The 19,041-nt window shown below is 41.6% G+C and overlaps 1 protein-coding gene across 2 annotated transcripts in view; it reads left to right on the forward strand.

The window, feature by feature from the left end:
• Window positions 1–19,041, forward strand: part of BMP2K (BMP2 inducible kinase) — a 48,156-nt gene that overhangs the window by 15,477 nt on the left and 13,638 nt on the right. Inside the window, exons 2-15 of one of the 2 annotated variants that reach the window (XM_005531746.3) lie at window positions 1,738–1,856; window positions 2,201–2,306; window positions 3,970–4,112; window positions 4,383–4,504; window positions 5,505–5,586; window positions 6,223–6,355; window positions 8,558–8,661; window positions 10,075–10,154; window positions 10,959–11,119; window positions 12,402–12,562; window positions 13,171–13,266; window positions 13,952–14,133; window positions 14,948–15,105; window positions 18,112–18,225. In XM_005531746.3, coding sequence (XP_005531803.2) covers window positions 1,738–1,856; window positions 2,201–2,306; window positions 3,970–4,112; window positions 4,383–4,504; window positions 5,505–5,586; window positions 6,223–6,355; window positions 8,558–8,661; window positions 10,075–10,154; window positions 10,959–11,119; window positions 12,402–12,562; window positions 13,171–13,266; window positions 13,952–14,133; window positions 14,948–15,105; window positions 18,112–18,225 — 1,761 coding nt within the window. The remainder of the gene's footprint in view (window positions 1–1,737; window positions 1,857–2,200; window positions 2,307–3,969; window positions 4,113–4,382; window positions 4,505–5,504; window positions 5,587–6,222; window positions 6,356–8,557; window positions 8,662–10,074; window positions 10,155–10,958; window positions 11,120–12,401; window positions 12,563–13,170; window positions 13,267–13,951; window positions 14,134–14,947; window positions 15,106–18,111; window positions 18,226–19,041) is intronic. The other variant, XM_014260396.2, reaches the window with a different exon arrangement.

Consider the following 19,041-nt stretch of genomic DNA (forward strand, 5'->3'; position numbering starts at 1 on the left):
GCACTCGACGGAGCATTTAGGGGCTTTTTTCTGCTTTCCACTGATGGGCTCTGCCTAGACACGTCTGCTCAGGCTACATCAGAACAGGTACACAGGGAAACTTGAAATCTGGAGTTCTGTTTCGTCTTACTGCTAGTCAGAGAGAATTTCAATGCTATAAAAACTGGTTAAAAGTCAAGAAGTGATTATTACCTTATAATCATGCGTCTCTTGCTTTATCTGACTACTGCTTCATCTTTTTTGGTCAAATATTAGTGCTTAAAAAACAGGTAGTTTTATTGTGAGGAGAGTACAAAAACTCTTCTGTTAATGAAGGTCTGCATATCACTCTGGCAGAATTCCCCAGGCTGGAGCCCTCTTGGATCATTTCAGTCCCAGCTAGAGTTCAGTGCCAAGAATTTGAGCTATTAAGAGTGGGTGTCCTGTGGATTTTTTAGGAAGGCCCTATATAAACTAGGGTGAGGCTGTTGAATTCAACTTGGCAGTAATTCTGCTTTGATAGCCCAGCATGTCATTTGACTAAATGAGAATTAAGTTAAGAAATAATAAATACTTAATCTTCAAGAGAAATTATTTAATAAAATCTAGCTTCTTGACTGGCAGTGATTACGTGCTTGTTTGCTCAAGCGTGTGAGGCTTGCATCAAATGAGGCACATTATACTTAATAAACACAGCTTGCAGGTGCTACTGGGTACCATGAAAGTGTGCATTTCAATTGGCTGCCTGGTTATCTGAGTAGTTAATCGTTTTAATTCACATATTTGTGTCCTGATGATGTACCCAAGTTCCTGCCCTAGTACAGAGTTCCTATGGAGCTGGTTGGCTTGGGATCAGACAGCACTTAAGCTGGGATTTACATGAGCCCTCCTGTGAGGTGGATTTCCTGTAACTGTGGGAAAGCTGTGCATGTGAGCCTTGAGGTGATGCAGTGTGGCCTCCTTGAGCAGCAGGCAGGACTAACAGGAAGCAGCTGAAACAGCAGAGCGTTGGGTTTCCTGAGCATTGGGAAGTACTTTCTGTGTAGGTTGTTTCACTTGTGTATTTCCTGCCTCCTGGATTCTTCTCTACCAGTGAAGAGAGAAAAAAAACCTCATACTGGGAAGTAGGCTCAACTGTGTGGTTCCCAGTTCACGCCACTTTTGGACTGAGAATGTTCCTGGTAGGGCTGGTTGTAAGAAAATGCTTAATTCTACTATGCACACATTCATTGTGGTTTAAATAAAAACAGGTCTCTAGGGCTGCTTGCTTACGGTGTCTGGGGCTCCAGGGAGGCGATTTAAGCTAACCTGAAAAGTCACATGACTTATACAGTGTCTCTCAAGTCTTTTTCTAAATATTTTATTTTTTATATATTATAATGTGGGTTTAGGGAATTAATGTACCTTGACTTGATTGAGGTTTTTGAATGACTCTTAAGTGCTGCAGGGTTGATGTCTCAATGCGTAGTTTTTCTGTGCTTTATGAATTCATTTGAATATGAAAATGCTTTTCTAATGCTTTCATGTAATGTTGTAAGAAAATAGTAAGACTTGGGTGGTTTTGTTATGAATAGTTGGTTTCAATGAAATAGGTTGAGGTAACCAATATTTAACTTCTGAGGTGTTTGTGACTGGTCACTCAATGACAGACGTAGTCTTTGTTGTTCTACTGTTGTACTACTTAGCATGTAGTGATGTTGACTAGAGAAATACCAAGAAACTCAAGCAGCTGCTTCTTTTTGCACTTGTGTTCTCCAGGTGGCTTCTCAACTGTGTTCCTGGTGCGCACCCCCAGCGGGACCCGCTGTGCCCTGAAGCGAATGTGTGTCAATAATGTGCCAGACCTCAACATCTGCAAGAGAGAAATCACCATCATGGTAAGAGGGCCAAGTTATCTGGAACTGGAGAATGTGTCGGTTTCTAGTGTACGCACATCAAATGCCTCTCCGATGTTTCTAGACACCTCTTGGTCTCGATCCTGTGGTCCTGATTTTACACCAGTACTTACAGAAGCTAATGTTGGCTTTAGGTTCATGTATCATTAATTTCTGAAGGGATTACTCAAATATGTATTTGATACCTCAGATCCAATGTGTATATTCTCTTTGGTCAGTACATCTGGTTCCCAAGCAGAAGCAATTTATTCCAGTGCTGCAGCAGCAACTGAAAATGGCTCTTTATTTTCCCAGTACTGAAGTGTAATGTGCATTTTCTTTTTCAGAAAGAGTTATCTGGGCACAAGAATATTGTGAGCTATTTGGATTGTGCTGTCAACTCGCTAAGTGATAACGTGTGGGAGGTGCTCATCCTCATGGAGTACTGTCGAGGTAAGAGTCATTGCCTAGGTTTCCAGAGGAAAATGTTTGTGCTATCACCTGTGGTTTTACTTAAAACTTCCCTTAATCTAACAGGTTAACACCTGTGTGTCACAGCTGGAATCCAGCAAGTTCCTTTCGCTTTCCTGTTGGCTTTGCTACCTTACCTAGGCACTGGGCAAAATGTAAAAGTTCCACAAAGCTTCATAATGAAGTATGGTTACAAACAGGGAAATTAATTCTCCAGGTATGAAGTGCAGTTGTGCTGTTCTGCTGGTGGTGCTAAATAACATGTACCTGGAACACAACTCGATAGGGAAGATCAGCAGATTTTCACCACTCCTCTCCCTCTGCTATTTTTGTTTTAGATGACAGCATTGAAGAAGCTTTACCTGACAGGTGATTTGCTACAAATGCGCATAATCAAGGTTGATAGTGCTGTCCAAAAAGATGTTAGCCCTTTGTTTCTGTTAGACAATGTAACTTTGTTTGAAACAATACCTAAGTCAGGGACTGTCTGTTTAGGGCTTTTTTTCCCCCCAGGTCACATATTTGTGGAATAAACTTGCCAGTGAGTTTAACTTGTGGAATTGGTTTAAAATCTAGGGAGACTGAGTGCTGCTAGTATGAGATGGAAGTTGTTCCAGTATCACCAATTACTTGGGTTAAGTGCTGCAAGTACCAAGTAAATACTTTGAGCCTAGAAAGAACCCATCCCATGGTCTATACTGCTCAACAAATACTGAGCTGAGGTGTACGTGGGTTATATTTGCTGCAGCAGCAGTGAGCATTACAGTTTGTGCAATCTGTACCACGAGGAGCCGAAGACAACCCTAATGTACGTCTCGGGGAATGGAATAAAGAGTATGTGATAAATAAGGCTGCATTTTTGGTCCTTTACCCTGCTTGTATTCGTGAATTTCTGTATCTTTGTGGGAGCTCAGTTGTGACTCCTTGTTGGTAGTACTCTTTCCCTAATGATCCTGGTGAATAGCCCCATGGATGTCAGCTGTCTGATCATTTGACAGTGATTGGCTTTCAGTGTTCTAAGCATCCTTGTTTGACAGAGTGCCCATCAAGGTCCTGCTGTGTCTCTGCAAGAATCCCACTTCATCTCAGTGTGTGGTGAGCATTGTGGTAGGAAGAGCTTAGTGGTGTCTGGTAAAATTACTGCTAGAAACAGGAGTGTATTGATATCCAACCTTAAAAGCAGCCTCTGAAAATGGAGAGATCTTTGTCCTTGGAGGATGGGTTCAGGGTTTTGTTTGCTTCCTTCCTTCCCTGCCTCCGCTTTCTTCCTCCTTTGTCTCCCAGAAAGACAGAGAGGGTGTCTAGAGAATGAATTCATGAACTCATTTGGTTGACAGAGTTTGGGATCCTAGAGCAAGAGACAGTTTTGAGGTCACATATTGGTGTGATGGATGCTTTTTGTTTGCAGTGGTTGGTTTCAAAAACATTTCAGCCACACAGACAGGATTGTTTTCATTTGAGCCAATAACTTTTCGTTTAGGGCAATACAAGAGTGTGCAGTTGGAAAAGCAGGTTTGTTTTGCTCAAATACAGTAACTGTGGAAAACATACTGGCATCATATTTGTGGGCTTAATGCATTTAACTAGGTCTTTACTTCTGTACTTGATGGGAATAACGTGAAAGAAATTTCTCCTGTTTCTTTAGCTGGGCAGGTTGTGAACCAGATGAACCAGAGGCTGCAGACAGGCTTCACCGAGTCAGAAGTAATGAGAATATTTTGTGACACCTGTGAAGCTGTTGCCCGGTTGCATCAGTGCAAAACACCTATAGTTCACCGGGATCTGAAGGTATGACCTTCACTGTAAGAAAATCCAGGCTAAAATCAGTGATCTGCTTGAAAAGGATTGAGGATACAGGAGGTTTCTAGATGGGAGCTTGCTGTTGGTGGAGCTGTAAAAAAATTGTAACCCTAGGACATTATTTATTGCTAAAATGAAGTTTAGCAGTTGATTTTTTGGAGAACTTCCTGTTTGTGTGTGAGAACATTGAGTCACGCTTAACCTGGAAGTTAATGCTTTTGTATTAACCTACTTTTTGTGTGTTGACTTTCTTTCAAGGTGGAGAATCTATTGTTAAATGATAACGGGAATTACGTTCTCTGTGATTTTGGCAGTGCTACTAACAAATACCTGAACCCTCAAAAAGATGGTGTTAATATGGTAGAAGAAGAAATTAAAAAGTAAGTTTACTTTTAGGTGATCTGTCATAAACAATGACTGTGCTGCATAGAAATTCCATGTATTATAGTGTGGTGTGCATGTATCACTAATGAATTGAAATTAATGGCTGATCTTGAATTTATTTTGGTGTGAATACAGTAAAAGACTGGAACTATTTGATAAAATTTCTTCCATTTATTCACAGATTGTTTTTCAAAATTGAGATTCTTAAAATAAAACTATTGGGAAATGTGCAAGTAAGTTGTTCAAAAATATGTGTCAAAAATGGCTCCTGGCCATTTTAGGTGTTGGATATTTTTAATTTGTGCTGTTTTAATACTGCTAAGAAAATACTTGCTAAGATACCAAGAACTGGTGTAAATAAGCCCTGCAATGGATAAATATAGAGTCTCATTTGCAGAGTATGGTCCATGTCTGTTCTCCTAAGGCTGATAAGAAAAATATTTCAACTTTCCTGAGACGCACTCTTGAAAGCATGTATTATTTTGGTTTTTCATTTCTGGGCTAACTCTGCAGAGGGGTAAATACAGGCTGCTTGTTTTCAAGCCATGAAGTGAGTGATACAGGCTCTTTCCAGCTCTGAAGTTTTTGAGCTCCCAGTTTAGCAGTTGTTTTGGGATGTTAGTGTTTTGAAATCTGCATTGTGTATGGTTGTGTGAGATAGGGAGAGCCCTTGTAGGACTCTGCAGTTACCCCCTGTCAGGTGCCTGGCTGCGTATGCACGGGCTCTCCGGCAAAAGTCTGTGCTTTGGGGGAGTAATGCTAAGAGCGAATTTTACCTGACTTAATTCTTGTTCTGGTGTATGACAGGTCATACTGCTGCTCCAGGTGTTATTTGTGATGCTGCAAATGCAGTAATGACTTGGGTCACACAAGACAATAATTCCAGGTGCATGTCTGAAACTCGTGTGATTGGTGTGTGCATGGCGGATCGGGAAAGCAGCCTCTCAGTTCTGAGACAAGATTTTTAGCTATGTCCTCTGTGTTTTATGTTGCTAGGTACACTACACTATCATACAGAGCTCCTGAGATGATCAATCTGTATGGAGGAAAGCCAATTACTACCAAGGCAGATATCTGGGTAAGCAAAAAATTGGATAGTGTGATGTATGGGACTGGTTAAGGAAGGGGAGAATTAAAACCAGCTTTGACTGACTGAAAAATTAATTACTGGAAGATTAAATATGTTGGACAGCTATAGAACACAGAAGAGTAGAGATATCTTGGGTAGTTACATTTTTGTAAATAAAATTAATCCTATGTTTGATCCTTTTTTAGTTTAAAGGAAGAGGGATGCGATTTAGAACATGTCTTAAATTGGCTCTAGTTTCTGCTTGATAGCCTCCAGTGATTTTTTTAGGGAAACCTGTTGCCAGCATGATCAAGAAAGGTGTTTTTATTAGTGGATGTGCAGAGAAGAAACAAAAAGGAGTTTAGTGCAAAGCATGGTGATATCTGTGGTGATACTACACTGCAAATGCAGCTCTTGGTGCACTCTGGTTTTGTACTTGGTGTGCTACAGGAAGAAGTGGAAGAGCAAGTGTTGTTAGAGCTGCTCTTGATCCATCAGCTTGTCACGTCAGCTGTGTTCCCAAGTGCAGCTCCTGCACAGCGTGTGAACATGCACTGTAGCCAGGGTGCAGCATCCTATTAGAGCTGCCCTGTCGTAGCACGGGCTGGCCCTCATCCCCTCACAGGGCTTGTGTTTATTTTACAGGCGCTGGGCTGCTTGCTGTATAAGCTGTGCTTCTTTTCCCTTCCCTTTGGAGAAAGCCAGGTTGCCATTTGTGATGGAAACTTTACTATCCCGGATGGCTCGCGATACTCCCACAGCGTTCACTGCTTGATAAGTAAGTACACAGGCCCTGGCAGCAACTCTTCCATCTCATGAAGCCAGCAAAGCACAGCAAGTGCTGCTAAGCACCACTGCTGTCAAGATCTGCCACGTTCAGCTGTGCCTCTCAGTCCCCCAAGAGAGTTGTTGAAGCTCCAGGAACCTTTTCGTTTCTTTGGGGCTCAAGGATGATTTTTTTTCCTTAGGTGTCCATAAATCCCGAAGGAATAGAGGGAATGCAGAGACTGCTTGTATTTATTATTTAGCTCTATTTATTAATTCTTTGTGCCCTTAAGTGTGTATTTTCTGTGGAAGGGTCAGAGTGTTGACAGTATTTTCTGTCCAAGTTGGACAGTTGTGCTTAGAGAAATTTGAAGTGCAGCTTTAGCATGGCAACATCAGTGTGCTGAGGTTAATTGCACTGGGGAGAATTTTAATAGTAGTTGCATGATTTATACTGGAACAAAAGTCTGGAAAATCTTGTGCAACCCTAAGTGTCAGACACAAACTCTGGCAAAAGTTTGGCAGCATGAAGTGTGTGAAGGAAAATTTTGGCCAAGAAACAACTCCGAGGCTTGTGATTCATCTGTTACTGAGGCACAGAGATGTGAGAACTAATATTTGCAGTAATCATCAGCGTATTGTCTTTGTTTTCAACTTAGAGTAGCCTCACTTGAAAGAGTGAGATGGACAGCATATGAAAAATTCAAAAGGTTTGAATAGGAGCTCTTGTAACTTCAAGTTATGGATGTGTTGACCATGTAGTTTATGCTTTTATATAATAGGCCATACCAAATCCAAACCACTTTTTGAATGCACATTGATAATTGAGAAACAGCTGTTTTTATGGTAAGCACTTGTCTTCTGCCAATAGTGACAAAATGAGATGAATTTTCAAATTACTTAAGTACTTTCCTCTGTCAGTGTTAGGTTTTCTTTAGAAAAGTATGGGTTTTAATCCTTTCTCCTAGGTATGAATGCAGATTTTTTAATTCAATGGATGGCTGTGCCAGGATGAGCAATACTGACATGGAGTGTATGTGGGTGAGGCAGAATGTCCTTATGTAAACTTCCCTTCTTTCCATTTGGAGTGGAAGTAATAAAAAGCTGCACTTGGTCGTGGAAGGTATTTCAGGGACTGTGGCTTCATCTCTGCTCTTTTACAAGGCAGGGGCTGGGGAGGAACAAGCTGAACACGCCCTACCCCATGAATTTTTCATTTCAGAATCAAGTGACAGAAGTCACTTGAGTGAGTGTCCTGCTTCCATGTCATGGTGCTGCAGCTGAGTGCTGGAATCTGTTATTTTGTAAAATCTGTTGAAATTTAAACTTGCAGTGGAACTGTATAGGACATGAAATAATGGCTTTGGGTAAAATTCTATGATCTGTCCAAAATTATTTTTTCCACCTATGAAGCATTTTTTTGTAAAATGATGTGTAAGGTTGGCTGTTGTACTGAGCATTTGGCAAGTGTAGTTCACCTTGCTCATCAAGTGAGATGTTTTATTATCATCGTTTGTTGATTTACTTCATAGAAGAACATATTTTTAGAACCTTAGGTTTTTTTAGGTCGTGTATTTTATTGTTTATTTAGGTTCTCTGGTTATCGAGGCAAGATTGCCTGGTTATGTGTACTGTGTTATATTTGAGACAGTATCAAGTAACTTCAATTTCTTGGGAAAACACTGAACCTTTTAATTTGGGAAGCAAATGTTTGAGAGGGAGCATCAGGAATTGTGTGTCTTGTCAGGGGAAGGTCCTTTTTTTCATTAAACTGTGGTTTTTTATATGCAAAATTGTTCACAGTCAGTGAAACCTACAGACAAAAGTCTTAGCATTAAATAGTAAGAGCTGTCAATCTCATTTTAGCTACATGGAATTTTGTTTTAATCTTGTAATATGTTAGTTTGGTGAGTTGATTTTGTGTTGTTTTTCTCTGCAATTACTAATTCCTACTTCAGTTTAGCTCCCTTTTGCACAGCTGAATGTCAGCTTATCAAGCAGCATACATGTTCTACAGCTGTTTTTGACCCTGTAAACTACTTGACTTTACAAAAAGTATTAAAAAAATCCCTCAAACCCAAGATAACAGTGTAGATGATGGTTAGGGTGGAAAGCTGATTTGATGCAACTGCTGGATTTTTTCCTTGCTGGTAGCATACTGTCTCAACAGGCTTTTTTGTAATCTAGCAGTGATAAGTCTTATCAATTTTTGCAGGATATATGCTTGAACCAGATCAAGAGCAGAGACCTGATATCTTTCAAGTATCTTACTTTGCCTTTAAAATTGCCAAAAAGGAGTGTCCAGTGTCTAATATTAACGTAAGTACTCTTGAGTTCCCTCTGTGCTTTCAGTGTGTTGTATCACAGTGTAGGTAGTACTGAGAAGTCTGTCAGATGAGCTGAGAGATCACATCAATTCTGCCATGCCTGGCTCCTAAGTGGAACACAGAGCAGAGAACACATCAGGTTGATGTTGTGTGCACGAGATATGAGCTCTCTGTAAACGAAATATGCTCTTAATTTTGAGGGCATAGCTTCATGGACTGTATTGATACCATACCAGTACCTGGATTAGTATTTTAGCTGTCGGTTATCTCTTAATAAAATCAGTATGAAATTTTCAGGTATTAACATTGTTGACCACAGAAGGCTTAATGTTGTAAATGGAGTGTCAAGAGCATGGATAAGCCCTTCACTTAGGCATCCTTAGCAATTGTGTTAATGCATTGGAAGGACTAGAGTGAGTTGGAAAGCAAACAGAGCCGTAGTTGAGTCAGCCTGCCTTCTTACCCTTGCTTTCCATGGGGGTCTGAGCTTGCTCTCTGACATCTCTTGCTTCACAGATGTAATGACATCTGCAGTGCAGTGGAATCTGGGGACATCTAGCTACTGCTGAGTATTATAAAGTGAGTCTCAAGACAAGTATCAAGAGCAATCCATCTCAAAATTGAATTTACAACAGGTTGTAGTAATGTCTGTCTTCAGAGGCAGACAAGTGAGTTTTCTGAGATCCCTTTGAATTCCTTGTTTCCTTTATCATTGTAGAAGGAGGTTCTCAGTAAGTTTGAGTGTTGCCTTTTGGAAACACAGACTAAAACAAACCAGGAAGTCTTGAAATAATTGATAATGAACTGTTTGTATTATTTGTGACCAGATATAGATTTGCATTCATTATGTGCATTTGCCATTAGAGATGATGGATTTCCTCCTTTGCCCCAAACTGCCATATTCCTTGTAAAACAGGGTCTAGGTGATGTGGGATTCATTCAGGAATGTGACTGAGGTGGGGGTAAGGTAAAAGCCCATCGAAGCTTTGGCGCTGTATAGTTGTCTGGAATCTGTGTTGTGGTGGAAGAGCAGAGTGTGCTAAGAACAGTTTCTTCAGAAGATTGGGCTTTGCTTTAGAGCTTGAGGCTGAAGTAAGTCTCTGTGGAGTCACACAAAAGTGCTTGGAGAACACGTACCTTAGTGCTGATAGTTGGCAGTGTAAATGAAGTGAAGCAGTTGAAAAAAGAGTCAGACCAGTCAGGTCCCACTTAACTTCTGCAACACTTTGAGAGGATATAGAGATACTGTGAAGTTAAACCCTTTTTCATCTACATCTGTTGAGTTCTGCATGAAGCCTTGTAACACGTGGAGGTCTTGAATCCAAGCATACCTCTTCAATATGGAATGAATTTTTTTCTTTCAGGATTTTTGTTTTTTAATTGATTCAAATTTGTTTTTCCCAAGAATTCTCCTGTCCCTTCAACTCTTCCTGAACCCATGACAGCTAGTGAGGCAGCTGCTAGAAAAAGCCAAATAAAAGCAAGGTGAGCAGAGGATGTGACTGTACTTTTTCTTTCTTCTAATCTTAATAAGCTGCACGTTTGTTTAAAGTCTGTTTTCATATGCTTGTTAATAAATGAAATATTGCCACAGTGGAAATCATTAGATAAACTGTTCCCAAGAGCTTCAAGTCTATTTGGATTCCACTCTAACTTTTCTCATTTTACTGAGAATCCAGGGAGAGAAACTATTATTTTGAAGGGAAGTGGGTTTTGCTATTTTTTTTGACAAATTGAAACTTTTATGGAAAAATATTCACTTTTTTGTTCTTGTTTGTAAAAACATATCAAAAACCTTGGAAATTCCTCTCCATGCTTCTGATTACTGCTATAATCTAGTGTGTATGTGCTTGAGGCACCACTAGATAAATCCTTTACCTTTTCTTTCCTTGTTAATGGAAGTTATTTGGGTTTGGGTCTACCAGCATGTATGACTTGGTTTCCTATACATTCAGCTATAATTATCAGCTCCATTTGCAAAAAAAAAAAAGAGAAACAATAATATAATAAATCAGTAGAAGTAGAAATAATTTGACCTAACGTATATTTTTCTTTCTCTTACTTCTTGTACATATGGACAGTAGTCCTGTTTGGAATTACAGGGTTGTGGTGGACTCAAGTATGGGACTGGAGTTTTAGGAAACAAATTTTAACATCTGTGCAGTGCAGAAGTAGAGTGGAAATGATTAAGATATAACTCAGTTATTAAGAACTGTACCATGTCAGATTTGAAGTAGAAATAGTAGTCTTTTTCTCAAGTATCTTATATGGGAAAAATTGCCCTTTCAGAATAACAGATGCTGTTGGACCAACAGAAACCTCAATTGCACCACGACAAAGACCAAAGGCCAATTCAAGCACTGCCCCTTCCAGCGTGCTGGCGATCCAGAGCTCAGCAACTCCTGTCAAAGTACAAGTTCCTGGGGAATTCGCTCATCGTGGGCAAAAAGGTAATTTAATCTTTAAGGATGGACCAAAATAAAGAAGGAACTGTGCTTCCATTCTTCCTCTTGCTCTACTAGAGATAACATGTAAAACTCAGTTTTATCAGTCTTACTTTTTATATACCAAAACCCAAATCTTCGTCATTTCTGAAAGACTCTAAATGAGTGAGTAGTAAATTCGAGGGGCCACAAAAACTAAATGCAGATTGAGAAGTGAAAGTGCTTTTCCCTTGTGCTTCACACTGGTTTCTGAATGAGCTTGCCCACTGCAGACAAAAGTTCACACTTGTTTTGACTTGTGAATAATGCACAGAAAGTACAGAGCCCTTCTGTATGAAACTGGGGTTTTTTGTAGTAAGATAAATATTCTGAAGAAGTTATGAGATAGCACCAATATGTTGGTGGTATTTGTAGGCTGGAACCATGTCATTTCTGTCATAACTGACAGATTTGTTCCACATGGCACTGTGGATTCAGGAGGAGTAAGGGGAGAGTCAGTTGAGTGAAAGGGGTTTTTGAAAAATCCTTCTTCCTTTTCTTATTCAGAAAGAGTTTTGGTAAATATTCACACAAATAGTTGACATTTATACATTGCATTTTGTGCTGTTAAGTGTCTGCTGCAGGAAAGGAAGAGTAGTTTCAGGGATGGTATTGGAAAAGTCTCAGAAGGCCACAGAATGTGTCCCGGATATGAGTACTTTTTACCAGGTGGTGTCCATATAACATCCATCTGAAAAAGCTTTTTTTGTTACGACAGGAACAGATGAGGACTTCAGAATATAAAACACATCATACGAGAGAGAAATGTATGGTAGTACCTGTCTCTTAAAAGTTGCAAAAGAAATTGAATGGTAAAATTGATCAGATGTTCTGTTTAAGGGAGTTTGATGGATGAGCTAATAGTTTCCTTAAAGAAAAGAATTCAAAATAGGTCTGTGTTGAATGCATGCAAAGCTGTATGCTTTGAGATAGGGGTTTGAGGTCCTGCAGTGTGTAACTTAAGTGTTAGTGAAGCAGAAGTCTGGAACCCAGCTTGCTGTCATGAGACCGGGGAAGCTTCCAGCATCTTGCACATAGAAATGGTTAAATTTGCAGGCCTGGAATTACTTTTAAAGAAATTGACTTGGTATCTACCAGGTGTCCTGGTAGATTTTAAGAAATCTAAAAGAAATCTGGTCATAGTGGGAAGAGAAGTTGGCAGACAGTGTCAGCTTGAGGTGAAAACCTGCCAGGGAAGGCTCTGGCTGAAGCTGAGGTGTCTGGATGTCAGTAGTGTTGTCTGTCACAGGAACCACGCGACCAGGGAATGGACAAGACATCTCACAGTCCCAAGGGACCACTCCACAGCAGCACAGGGTCCTCCAGCAGCTGCAGCAGGGAGACTGGAGACTGCAGCAGCTGCACCACTTGCAGCACCAGCCTGCCATGCAGGATGCTTATATCCAGCAGGTACAGTCAGATCTGTTAGACAAGTGTCCGAGACTCATGGTGTGTGTTAATAACCCTTGGAATCGTGCCAGTTCAACACTTGGGCTGTTGCTGCCTGTACTTTTCCAGCTAAAAGAACACCTATCCCTTCTTACTCTTGCTTTGTCCCTTCATAGGCCCTGCCATGTTTGTCCTAGGGAGTTGCTTGCCTTGTGCTCTGTTCTTGCAGTTTGACCCTGAATTCTGTCTTGCTTTGCATCACCGCTGTGTGACTTCAAGGCTTTACCCATGTGTAAAGGAGCTCAGGATATATGTTAGGAGTCATTATGGCTGATGATGTTATGCTTGCAGTACCTGATTGTACGTGCACCAGGTGCTGAATTACTAAAAATAAAATCTGATGGATTTGTGGTTAAGAATTGATTGGGGAGTGGGGGAAGGAAAAAGCTTCCTACCAGAGTGATTGAAGTGCAGTGACTGAATTGCAAGCTGGTTTTTGCTAATATAATATCTTAATTCAAAAACGCTGTGGAGTCATACATGTGGTAGTCAGAAGAAGCATTAACTAAATACTTGCTTATTTTTGAGGGGGTATCATTACTTTTTAAAGCTCTTTTTTGTCTTTCCAGTATCACCAAGCAGTGCACCAGCAGATGGTCCAGCAGCAGCTGTTGCTGCAATCTGTGTACCAGCAGCAGCCTGCCCAGTCACAATATCCTGCCATGGTATGTCACAAAGATGGTAGAGTCTTAAAATACGGCCTGTGCTTGTAAATCTCTTGTGTAGATGCAGTAAGAGAAGTGCCTGGCTAATTGTACTGAGATGACACAGTTGATAGCATGCAGTTTGGCATCTAAAATAATATGTGGTTGGGGGAAAGTTAATCCAAGCTAGCTTGTCTGGAGTTGCACTTGAGTATTAATAATAGGATAGGATCTATCCCAAGTTTCATGAGAAGGTCTGTGCTCATTTGAAACATACTTGGTTAATGTTTCCAGTACTAGCCACAGCAGCAAACAGATGTTGCATGACAGAGAGTGGCTGAAGACAGTGATGTGCAGTTCTTACTTGAAAAGCAAGAGAGCTAACTGCCACAGCCTGTTTTTTAAAGATCAGGAGAAGTTGTGCTGGAGTATTGTATTAAGATTTAAGAATAGACTGTGATGAAAAGGCAATTAGCAGTGCTGCAGTAGCACATATTTGGGGTGCAGTAATTACAGAAATCCGAGTGGTAATAATAGTCTGGAAAAGCAAAGCAGTGGCACTGGCTTGTTGGAGCGGTGTCTCTGTGCCTGTGTGTTCTGGAGGGTGGCCGTGGGTGTGTTTGGCTGCAGGAGCAGCGCTGATACTTGGCAGAAGAGCTTCTGCTAGCCCATGTGTGTTCTGCTAACACAGCCCTGATTTCCCCAGGTGCAGCAGTACCAGCAGGCTCTCCTGCAGCAGCAGATGCTGGCTCAGCAGCGGGCACAGCAGGCGCAGTCCCCTGAATATATCACTTCACCACAAGACTTTGCACCAGCCTTAATCTCCTACCCCAGGTCTCTCCCAGTGCATGGCGGAACAGTGGCAGATCCTCCCTACCCTGCAAACAGGTGAGAACTGTGGCTCAGCTCAGCCTGGGGGTTACTGGAGCCTTACATTGACTAATTGTGGTTAGCACTGCCAAATCCTTCTCTCACAAGTTACTTGCTTTGGTGGTAAGAGATTACTTTGAGCAGTTGGACAGTGGGTGTTCAGTGGTAAAGGATATTTTGGGAGCAAAGTGAGACAGTTTGTTAACAGATATCAGCCTGGTACAATTTCTTAAAAGTATCTTTTCCAGTATTTCCTTTTCATGGACTTACTCCAGGAACTGACTGCTGACCCCTTCGCTTGGGATGGTCAGTAGCATGTGTTGAATGATGTTATGTGCATCTGAAAGGAATTTCAAACACGCTGTTAAGAGCAGCTTTGTAGTTGGCCTTGATGTGCTAGGGCTGCCTACTCCTGCGCTCAGAGGTGTGACCTGAGCGTGTAACATGATGTACACCTCAGAAGAGATACAGTCCCTAAGCAGTGGCCCTCGGACCTGCCTTTGCTTAATAGATGGCAATAAATGATGACTTTTGCATTAATTCTTGTGAACAACAGAGTATGTAATAAAAAATACCTTTCCTCTCTGATTTAAAAATAAAAACAACTTTAAAATCTGTCCAGTTTCACTGATGTTAGAAACCAGGTTATGTATTTGTGTAAGTTCCTATTAGGCTTCTTTTCAGTTGGCCTTCAAATTATTTTGGGATGAGCTCTTAATGCATGTGTGCTGCTTGGGTGTAGGATTTGGCCTTCTGGAGGGTGTCTCAGATTTTGACCCTGATAACCAATCCTGTCTATGTTTCTATTTGCTTCCTCAAACTGACTCCACAGGTCAGGTATTCCTGATGCTGAAGCGATTGCCAGTTACCCAAAGCAGAACATCAGTAACCCACCTGATATGTCAGGTTGGAACCCGTTTGGAGAGGACAATTTTTCCAAGTTGACAGAGGAGGAGCTGCTGGACAGAGAGTTTGACCTGCTGAGATCAAGTAAGGGACGTTTGAAGGCTTACTTTGCTTCCCAGTAAATGAGGGCTCTGATTGCTCAGCAGTTCCAACACCTGCTTGTCCGAGGACTGTGCAGGCTGTGTACAGAACATTCTTTCTGAGCATTTGAGGGCACAGTTGGGCCTGTCTTCCTTTCCTTTTCCTTTTTGAAAACATGTGCACTAGGAACTCACCGTCTGAAACTGGTAGTTACTGGCTCAATTACTGCAGAAATGGTAGTGTCTTAGCTCTTCTCCACTGCTTGTGTCACCTTCATTGCCACCAGGCTCTCAACAGCAGAGGTATGTTGTCAGATGGGAAGAGAATTTTGGCTGCTTGCTTTATTCCTTTCCAGCTTTTTTCTTGCACACCAGAGCAGAAGATTGTGTGGGTCTGATATGTCCTTTGAAAATGCCTGAAAGAAAATTGATCTATTACATTATGTTAATGTTTTGTACTGTCCTTTTTGAGTGGCTACATGTAAGGGCTGGTTTATTGTACTGATATGGCAATAGTTGAATAAACTTTTTCCTCGTGAAGTCAGTTATCTCCATGGTTTTTACTTGGAATTACTTTCTGTTTTTAATTGCTGAACACATGCTTGTTAGTTGCTCTTCCTATAACTGGTTTTGTTGAGATCAGATTTATTAGGGGGACTTGGAAGATGTGACAATGTTAAAAAACAGATTGTATATGCTTGGCTGTCTATCAGCAAGTTTCTTGCAATTAAAAGTACAGTAAAGTTGAATTCTGAGTAACTGAAAAAAATACCTTTGCCTTCAGTTGAGTATTTTTCTTATTGGATATGCACCTTACCCATTAATCCTTTAGGGAAGTGACTGGGTGGGTTCATTTGTGGAACTCTGGTTGTTAGTTTTCCTTTGTGTCCCGTGTGGATCGGATCAGACTCCTGTTTTTGATGTGGGAATGGAGCCTGCGCACATTTTACAGTCAAATGTCTCACTGGTAGCTGGGAAAAATGGCTCAAGTACTAGCTGAAATTAAGCATTCCTTCCAAATGCAAGTTAAGGATTTGTTTCAGTAGTAGAATTGAATATCTGGAAGCCTGCTCCTACCACGTGTGGCCCTTAGTCTTCTGAAATAACGCACTGGTGAGTCTGGAGCAGGTTAGTTTGTACTCAAGGTCAGCACAACACCACCCGCTTTCAGAATCTGGGGCTGCTGGACTGCTGGCACTACTATCGTAAGTTGGGTGAGATTGACTTGGTTAAGCCACAAGTTTTGAACAAATGCAAGTACCAAAGAAGATGATAACCAAGGTGCAGTTTGGGCTTGCTCTTGGAGGTAGTTCAGTGCACAGGAGAGCGGGGTGTGATCACACACCTGCTATGCTGTATCTGAGAAGCAGGCTAAACCCAACAGCACAGCTCTGCTCAGTAGGAACCAGCATTAGGGGCTTCAGTCACTCCCACAGGGGGAATGCAAAAATAACCCTGAATTACTCCCTTGCCTGGAGCACACTAGATGGCAGCCTTGTCTGTACAGATGGGGGCTGCCTTACAGCTGCTCTGAGCTCCTGGGGCTGGGTGTCCCTCAGGGGAGGGGGAGCACGGGTGGTTTGTGTCTGTGTGTGCATGTAGATACACACGTACCTTCAGAGACCTGCTAACTCGGCATTTTGATACCGAGGGTGTTGTGCCAAAGATCGTATGAATGTACTTGGCAGTGATCATGCCTTTGCTGCAGTCAAAGCAGAAATAATTATACTTCCTGTTGTCTCCTGGTACTTTCTCAGACTTGCCTGGAATAATGAGAGGGCAGGAGATTTGTTGTAAAATTAAGTCTTGTGCCGATGAAATTGTCTCTAACTGCGTAAGACTTACTGGAATTTCCTTAGATACGTATTAAACTTGAAGGCTGAGTTCTCTTTAGATTTAGGCTATCTCCTATGAGGGGAAAAAGGCTGTTGGGTACTAGGTAACTTTTTTGCCATCTAGAGAAAAGAATATTGCAGATGCAGATTTGATCAGTGGTTCTACTTTTCTGTTACTAAAGCCAACTGCTGTCCTGTACTTCATAACTCGCATACAGTGGTGTCTAAGTTCGTGGTGCTGACTAGTTCTCAGAACACGAATCCTTTCTGTCTCTTCTCAGAAGTCTAGTTTGTATTGTTGAGATGATACTTTATACATAAATTAAAGATGTTTCTAAATCTGGCAAGTGTTTTTAAGGCTTATGTGTTTATGACAGTAACACCTAAGTAAATGTAGAAAGCCTTTGGTAGAGGATGAAGATGTTGCCACAATTTGTCAGGCTGGCATTACCATCGCGTTTGGTGCCTTGAGAGGATTAATGTCAGTGTGTGCAGTGATGGGTGCTGCTGGGGTTATTAATCACTTCTCTTGTAAAAGGGGATCCAATTCCTAGGCCGGAATACATTGCTTATGCTTGGTGTTTTTCTACTAGAATAATGCTGGTTGTATTAAAAGGTAATGTGCAATTGGGTGAATTTCTGAATGGAGCACCTTTGTGGGGAGCTGTGACACAGAGTGACAGATTGGAGCTCCTGGCTCTTATTGTTTCTCGTTGGTGTTGCTGTGATCATCAGTTAGTGATGGGCCAGAAGTGACATTTCATGCTGCATTTCTGACAGCATTGTGAAGAAGTACATTTCTTAAACAGCTCCTGTAACTACTTAATCATCAGTGCGGAAATGGGAGCCAAGAAAGTGAGTCTGCTTTTTCACTGGGGAAAAAAATCCCAGCGCTGCTTTCATAGCATTGCACAAAGGCTCGGGATCACCCCGGTGCTCCAGTAGGGACAGGTGTGGCTGCAGAGCCTCCCAGGCGCTCTGCCTGTCTCCTGCAGTCGGACCAGCTGTGCAGGCAAGAGCTGTGCTTCTTACAAGCCTTCCTTTGTCAAGCCCCCTGCCAGAGAAGATATTCCTCCCTCACCCTGTACAGTGCATAGCTTTGCATAGGTGTAAGTCCTGCCATTTTTATTTTATTTTACTTTAGTTTTTGTTCTGTTTCATTTTGTTTTTTACAGACAGGCTGGTGGACAGGAGAGCATCTTCAGATAAGAATGTGGAGCCACATGCTGCTCCACAGACAAGTCCTCCTGAAGATCCCTTTGGTTCTCTTCCTTTCCTTTCTCAGCAAGGCAAGTTCCATCTGTGACGTGATTACCTCGTAGCTGTACGCATACCTGCCTGTAGGTGTATGTATCTGCTGAAGTATGCACAGCAGTTCAGGGACCAAAGAGTGGCAGAGGCTGCCTCTAACTGCACATGGGTTGAAGGGATGTGTTGGTGTGTTGATTACCTCCAGTTAAAACCACTTGTGCATCCAGCTCCTGGTGCCTGTGAAGCCTTGGCACAGCCTGTGTAGGGTGTGCTTCTGCTGGGCCAGTGCCAGGGGCATCACTGGGGCAGAGCCATGGCTGTCTTTGCTGAAGTCAAATTCCTTACTAAGGCCAGATTTTGCTACTTCCCTGTAGTCTGCTTCTGAGTCACACTGCTTCTGTAGTATACTTGTCCAGCCAAGTGAAGACAATAAGCCTCTATGCGCTTAATGCCCGGTTTTGGTACAAGTCAAGGACAAACATTTTATGTTGCCTATACACGGGGAGGGTCGGCATTCCTTATTGCTTTTCAGTTCAGCTTTGACTATGTTTACCTTGAATGGAAGTAAAAATAATGTGTTATGTGGGTGTTGTGAGTGGGAAACTGCATCATCTTGCAACTTAAGCAGCAGTTTTAACATTTGGTTGATCAGCACTTTAGTATTTATTTTGGTACCTTTGACAAAGCCTGTGTGGTAAAAGGAGCTGAGTCAATTCTGGAACCACTTGGGTTTTGTTGTGAGTTCTTGTGTGAGAAAGGTGCCTTAGTACAACTTGTAAAGACTGTTTTTGTGCAAGTTCAAAAGCTCAGGTAAAATGCCTTAAAATAAACCAGCTGGGGTCAACCTAAGGTAG

Source organism: Pseudopodoces humilis, chromosome 6 (assembly GCF_049639895.1).
Source record: "Pseudopodoces humilis isolate 2021_Gansu_Grassland_sample_001 chromosome 6, ASM4963989v1, whole genome shotgun sequence".
Lineage (NCBI taxonomy): Eukaryota > Metazoa > Chordata > Aves > Passeriformes > Paridae > Pseudopodoces > Pseudopodoces humilis.